The sequence below is a fragment of the Dasypus novemcinctus genome, chromosome 11, assembly GCF_030445035.2.
Source record: "Dasypus novemcinctus isolate mDasNov1 chromosome 11, mDasNov1.1.hap2, whole genome shotgun sequence".
Taxonomy (NCBI): Eukaryota; Metazoa; Chordata; class Mammalia; order Cingulata; family Dasypodidae; genus Dasypus; species Dasypus novemcinctus.
The window spans coordinates 45,277,744-45,284,830 of record NC_080683.1 but is presented as its reverse complement, the minus strand read 5'-3'; the positions used below and the strand labels follow the sequence as shown (position 1 = coordinate 45,284,830).

At 47.6% G+C, this 7,087-nt stretch overlaps 1 protein-coding gene across 1 annotated transcript; it reads left to right on the top strand.

Annotated features, from left to right (window-relative positions):
- Window positions 1-461: 461 nt before the first annotated feature.
- On the top strand, window positions 462-1,535 carry DPPA5 (developmental pluripotency associated 5). Its single transcript, XM_004475984.2, has 3 exons — window positions 462-596; window positions 689-868; window positions 1,283-1,535. The coding sequence occupies exons 1-3, from the start codon at window positions 485-487 to the stop codon at window positions 1,339-1,341; spliced, it is 351 nt and encodes a 116-aa protein (XP_004476041.2). The 5' UTR covers window positions 462-484; the 3' UTR covers window positions 1,342-1,535.
- The last annotated feature ends 5,552 nt before the right edge of the window (window positions 1,536-7,087 follow it).

The following is a 7,087-nucleotide window of genomic DNA, read 5'->3' as shown; positions in this document are numbered from 1 at the left end:
TTAGAGAACTCGATCCGGCAGCTCCGAGGTGGCCCTCGCAGCCTCAGACTCGGCCTCCGAGACTGTCCCAACCGCGTGGTCCCAGGGGAAGAGCCTACCACTGCCCGGTCCACGCGTCCCGCCCCCACGCCCACGAGACTCGGGGGCGCAGCAAACGAGCCGGTGCAGGTGGAAGCCATTTGGAAACTCGGAAACAGCTGGGCCACCCGTTCTGGGGGGAGGAGTTCCGACCGTCTCGTAAAGGAGGCGGAGAAGGTAACCAGCCTGACCGCGAGCCTGCAGAGCGCCGGGAGCACTGGCAGCGCCGCCCCGGGGTCGCGAACTGCGGCTCGGGGGCGGAGCCAGGCCGGGGGCGGAGCCAGGCCGGGGGGCGGAGCCAGGCCGGGGGCGGGGCCTCCCAGGTGTTAGACTTTCCGCGCGTGGTGCCCCCCGACGGCGCGGGTAGGCCTCGCTTCGGCCCAAGCGTGGTTTCGAGCAGCTCAGGATGGGGACGCTCCCAGAACGGAAAGATATCCCGCCGTGGGTGAAAGTTCCCGAAGACCTGAGAGATCCCGAGGTGTTCCAGGTCCAGACGCGGCTGCTGGAAGCCATGTTTGGTGAGTGCGCCCAGCCCCGGCGCGGGGGCGCAGCCCCGGCGCCTCGGCCTCCGCGGGGCGACGCCAGAGCTCATCTCGCTCTCCCCGAACAGGCCCCCAGGGATCTCGAATCCCGTACATCGAGCAAGTCAGCAAGGCCATGCTCGAGCTGAAGGTTCTGGAATCCTCGGATCTCACCGAGGTGGTGGTTTACGGCAACTACTTGTACAAGCTCCGGACCAAGTGGATGCTCCAGTCCCTGGCCGAGTGGCACCGCCAGCGGCAGGAGCGAGGTGAGAGGCCTGGAGAGGTGGAGGGCGGCTTCGTTCCCCTCCCCGCCCCGCTCCCACCACCACCGCCCGCGGGCATCGACGGTGGCGCCCCCGGGCCTCAGCCGTCCCCAAGACTCCTTCCAGAGTGAGGGGGCCCAGGGTGCTCGCCCTTTGTCCTGCGCACCCAGAGGCGAGACCCCGGTGGGAGGCGGCTGGGGCTCGCCGCGTTGGACAAAACTATCCGGGATAGCTCAGCCCGGTTCTTCCCCACCCCCCAGCCTCTTGGAGGATGTTGGAATGGGCCCAGTGGCCCCACATTCTGAGGTCCCAGGCCCGGAACACCTGGCTCGCAAGCCCCGAAAACGAACCCAGAAAGAGGCTGAGAAGGATCTGGTACTTTCTTCCACCATGCTTACCCTACCGTTCTCTCTGCAGGGATGCTCAGACTTGAGGAAGCCATGAATGCCCTCGAACTAGGCCCGTGGACGCAGTGAAGCCAATTTCCAGCCAAAGTGTCTGGTGCCAGGAAGTAGAGTAGGTTGTGGAGTGGGTCTGGCCTGGTTTAAACGCTGTTCCAGCCTGACAAAGTAGGGAAAAAAGCAACCGTTTGGGGGCTTCTACTGTTGCCTCTGTGAATCCTCATGTGACTATTTTGTTTTCAAGGTTGCTGATTAAAGAATAAAATTTTAAATGAGTAGTTATTTAGCATTGTTGTTGATAGATTGGAGGGAATGCTCTAGATTTCTCTGAAACACAACCAAGGTTGCCCTTAAGCGTAACTGATAATTGAAACCTCAGACCTGGAAAGGGGCCCAAGGTCACATTTGGCCAGGCTCATAAAGGAGCTATGGGATCAGTTTCTGAGATACAGTTCTGAATCAAAGAGCAGTCAATTTAAGGGAACTGTACCATTGTCCGGAACTGACTTGGAGTTGCATTTTCAAAACACAAAGTCTTATTACTGGTTAACATAACCTTTATAAAATGAGCAACAAATATTCTCCAAAACAAAAATACTTTGTGTAGCATTGCTTTATATTCTTGTAAAGCTCTTAAGAGAAGACAGCTGGGTTCTCTTATGCTTTTTGCATTCAGATTGCTGCAGAATGTAGTTTGGAGTGTATGAAGAAAATTCAGTCTTGAACAGATAAGTAGATGGAAAAGAAAACTCACCACCTGAATTCGTGGGGTCATTAACAATAGAGAATTTACTGCTTTATATCTTCACAGAGATAGTGGAATTAGGGCCAGGTGAGGGCATTGCCATAGGTGGACTCACTCCTGATGACTGAGGAGCCACCAAAATGGGTACTTAAGTACCCAGTAGAGACTAGTTTGGTAGTTCAGAACATAGAATGAGTCCCACCGATGCAACTTTCTTGCTCTGTGACCTTAGGTAAGTCGTTTTCACCCCCGCCATCTTGCATTCTGGTGGTAACAGCATCTGACTCCATAGGGAGGTTGTGTGGTTAGCTGTTGAGTACATAGGGTATTTAGAGCAGGCCTCACATAGCATAAGTGATGTGTTAGCTACTACTTGGGGTGAGAGTGATCTGTTAAGGGAGAGATAAACCTTGAACTGTTTTCTTTAGGAGAAAAATCTGGTATATCCAAACAACTAACTGTTCTCCCCCCTAGCTCCTGTGTCAGTAAATGAATGGCACTACAATTTTGGCCCAATGATTCAGGCCAGAAACGAGGATTGTCCTTAATTCTTTGTACTCCACATGAAATCCATTAGCAAGTCTAGTCAATTAAACCTTCAAAAATACCCAGTATCTAAATGCTTCCCATATCTGTACCTTGTCCAGCCACCTCCTCTTGCTGGCACTAGTAATCCTAAAGTCTGTTTCTTCAGCAGTCAGACTGAATCCTTAAAATACGAATCATGTCTAAATACCTTAAAAAACAAAAGAAGTGGAATCATGGTCTCTCCCCAAAAAGAGACCCCCAAAACTCCAGTTTTCTAAATATCTTAAAAACCCAAACTTCTTCTCAGCTCTTCCCAGCCCCTAGGAAACTCGGATCCTTTTGTCCTTTCTGATCTCTGCTCTAGCACATTATATTTTTGCTGTCCCTGAAACACATCTACCTTGTTTTTTGCTGTTCTGCCTGGCACATTTATTAGATTTCCCTTTCCTCAGATGGTCTGACTCATTTCTAGAAAGGTCCCCTCCTCCACAGTCTCTGCTAATCTTTATTTGATTTCATGGCATTTACAGACCTGATATGATAGTGTTATCTGCTCTTTCCCTCCACTCTCCCACTGGGACAGGAGTTCTTAACCAGGGGTCCGGAAGCTTGAACTGAAATTAAAAAAATTCTTGTGGGGATGTGTTGGTGCAGGTGTGTGATATATTTATTAAATAATACACAGTATAGTATGGACTTAGTACGGGGTCCATGGTTTTAACCTGACTGGCAAAAGGGGTCCATGAAACAAAACAGGTTAAAAACTGCACTAGAATATAAACTTCAGCAAGGAAGGAATTTCTCTATATATATTTAAAAGTTTTTATTATTGAAGTTGTGGGTTTACAGAACAATCACGCAGAAGATACAGGATTTTCATATACCACACTAATAACACCTTGCATTGGTGTGGAACATTTGTTATAATTGTTGATAGCGCATTTTTATAATTATACTATTAACTATAGTCTAGTTTAACTTAAGGATCACTGTGTGGTGTTCTATGGCTTAATTTTAATTTTTAATGTGTTACCATATATACTACAATATTTCCCCTTTTAGCCACATTTGGGTATATATATGAGTTCACAATGGGGATTATATATACATATATATTTCAACTAAATATGGCAGTATGGTATATTTTAGAGTGTGTAAGGATAGTATTAAAAGACACTGGTGCTAGCTAGTCTGACTGGGTTTGAATCTTGATTTAGACACAGCTGAGGAACCTTGAGCATGTTAGTCTCTGTGCCTCAGTTTCCCACCTGTAATGGCTATCTCTTTGGGGCTGTAGTGAGGATTACATGAGTTAATCTATGTCATACTCTTATAACAATGTCTGACACATGGTGGGCATTCAATAAATATTTGAAGAATGAATGACAGGCTGCTTCATCCACCAGCACAGGGCTGGAGTCTAGATTTCGCTTTTCTCGGGGCTGAGGGAAGAGGGCTTTAGACTCGAACCCTGCCCTCTAAGGTTCTCCTCATTGAAGACTCAATGAGGAAAAGCCATGGAATTCTTTGTAAAGCACATTGTTTTCCTGCCACTGGAAATGTGAGGCGCACTTGTGGCTTTTTGGGGTCTTTAGACAGTGCTACAGTCTTTGGATCACTGGAAAGAAAATAGCCTGTTTGGTATCTTGTTGAGATTACTTTCAGTTGGAGAGCCAGGGACCAAGCACGTATTCTGTTAGCATTTTTACTCCCTCAACTTGGTTGACAATTGCAATAGCTCTAACTTGAAGGTATGAGCTACTCGTCCCAGCAGCTGCCCAAGATTTTGGAGGAATAAAAGTATGTCTTAAGGTCTGCCTCACCTTTCCTACATCCTCAGAAAATGATATTTAAGCAAGTGCACCCCTGATTTTGAAGAACCAGGCACAGATAAATGAATTTTCTCTTACTTGGAGTGTCAGGAGCAAAGCTTGGTTCAGCTCCTTGACTATTTACAACCTGGCAGATCTGTTCCTCTAGAACAGACAGAGCTTATGGCCTCTCCTGGAAAAATTCTTGGTGTCAGGGGAAGTACTAGGCCTAAGACTCCACAGATTTGAGAAGGGAACTCGTGTGGGCAAGGTGGGCCAGGAGGGGATCTCAGTTTCCAGGGGAAGAAGCTGCCTGTGGACTTCAGTCACCCTGCAGCTTTGGGCACATATTGAACGGAATGGCATTGGGTACTGTGTTTCTGGAGATCTGTCAACAGTTGCAATATAAAGAAACAGAACAATGGACTAAATGAAGAAAACTGGTTGTTGCTATACTGGAATAAATAGTGTTTTCTTGGGTAACACATACTATATTTTAAACTTCCATTTTTAAAAAATAACTACATTCACATGGATCAAAAATCCTGAAATGTTCATTTGCCCATTTTCTACTCCCCAGCAAATAAGTTTTATTTTTTTGTGTGTGACCTTTCAGAGATTTTTCCCCCCCATACATAAGCAATTATAACTACATTGTTTTTCCCTCCTTTCTTACATTTATGTGTTACTCCATTTAATTTAGTTCCCTAATGAAGGACTTCTGGGTTCTCAGTATTTTGCTTTTACAAAGTTTCAGTAAATACCTTGAACGCTATCACCATCGATTTTGCAAGTTTGAAAATATGTCTAGGTTAAATTCAACAATGGGAGAATTGCTGGGCCAAAGGGAAGAGCATATGTAATTTTGCTGGGTATTACCAGCTTGCCTTCCATAGGAGTTGAAACTGTTTTACATCCCATCCTTGTAGGAGATTACATGTTTCCCTCTTGTTCTTGCTCAGAGTTGATTGGAAAACTTGGGCTTTTGCTGACCTGATAGATGAACGGATTCATTGTGGTAAATATATTTGCTTGAATCTGCTTTAAGGGCTTAACAGTTACGCCACTCTCCAGATTAACCCCCCGCCCTTGTGTGCTCTTCTTCCAAGAATCAGTCAACAATAAATGATTGTGCGTGGGAATGTAAACGGTAGTTTTGAACCCCAGTTGTGCAGTGAATTAAGCCCATAAAAATAATTTATGCCTAAAAATTCTATTCGAAAGGCAGTGCTTCTAAATGTAGAAAACAGGTTTAGTTTCATCTCTGTCAAAGTAGTAAAATCGAGAACCTTACTTAAGAATGTGCCATAAACTCCAAGCATCCCCTCAGCAGCATAGTGTCCAACCTTAGAAAAACAAACAAAAAATACACCGAAAACGTTTTGAATAAAATAAGCTGGAAGGTAAAACAACAGTGGTTTTACACTGGTTTTCTTTTTTCCAGTTTCAAGTTCTAGACCAGTTTTCCATCTAGGCTAAGTGCTCTGACTACGGAAAAGAAAAAAAAAAAGCTCCCATTGTAATGGAGATTGGGGGGTCCACCCTAAGGAGGGTCAGATAATAGCGCTGGAGCCCTTTGGATTTTGGATGTTGAAACTAGGGCGTATTCCGGGAAGGCCTGGTTTGGTCTGCAAAACCGAAATGCTAAACCTGAGTGACGCTGGAGCTGTGAACTCAGCTGAGCTGAATGAGGCTCATCATCATAACAATAGCCGACCCGGGCCAGCAGCTGCTCTTGCCGCGGGGAAGCTCCCCCTGCTCTTGCGGAATTAACTCAAAGCGGGCAACGGTATCTCCTTTTACAGATAAGGAAATGGAGGCCGAGTCCATCATGCCTCTGCTCCCTGCTTCATATTTAAAACATTTTAATGATATGGCTCTCGTCGGTAGAATGGTCCCGCCCGAGGGTGGACGCGGGTGGACGCGAGCAAAGGAGCCGCGGTTCTTGCGGGCGGGGAGGCTCGAACACGGAGACCTCGGAGACCTCGCCGGAGGACCCTGGGGAGTGTGAAGATGCGGGAGAAGGGGCCCCTGGGGGCCTTCTGCACGCCTCGTTTTTGCAAGTTTGAAAATGTCTAGGTGAAATTCAACAACGGGAGAATTGCTGGGCCAAAGGGAAGAGCACACCTAATTTTGCTGGGTATTACCAGCTTGCCTTCCACGGGAGTTGAAACTTTTACACCCCATTGCAAACATAATCACCTGCAAAAACGGGGGGAGGGGCTTACCCTCGAGGGGTCCTGGACGGGAGGTCAGCGAAGGTTCCTGAGGGAGTCACCTTTGAGTGAGATCTAGATCGCCCTCCGTGGCGCAGTGAGCCTGGCGGGAAGGAGGGAGAACTCCAGCAACCGACAGAAGAGCCGCGTGGCTGGGGCCAGAGCGCCTGTGCAGGGACCAGGCTGTGCAGGGACCAGGCGGGAGGGGGTTGGCTGCAGACCACGCTAAGAGCAGGGCAATGCCAGCCCAGGGTGTAGAGCGGAAGGTGACTTGTCTGAAAAACCAACCCTCAGGAATCACTCAGAGCAGCTTAGTTCCCGTGTCCCCTCCCCGGAGGAGCTTGCAAGGAACTCAGTCTGGACCCTGATTTTTCTGTAATCCTGCCCTGCTTCCATCAACTCATTTAATCCAGAAATATTTGTAGTTGAGTGTCTACTTTGCAGCCTCCTTCCCCTTCCTGAAGGAGTGACATTGTAAGGAGATAAAGATGTGACTGGGGAATTCCTTTCAGAACTATGGG

Coding starts and splice junctions, on each gene's coding strand:
- DPPA5 (XM_004475984.2), top strand. CDS start 485: ATGGGGACGCTCCCAGAACGGAAAGATATCCCGCCGTGGGTGAAAGTT. Junction 597..688: donor GCTGCTGGAAGCCATGTTTG/GTGAGTGCGCCC, acceptor CTCCCCGAACAG/GCCCCCAGGGATCTCGAATC. Junction 869..1,282: donor CCGCCAGCGGCAGGAGCGAG/GTGAGAGGCCTG, acceptor TTCTCTCTGCAG/GGATGCTCAGACTTGAGGAA.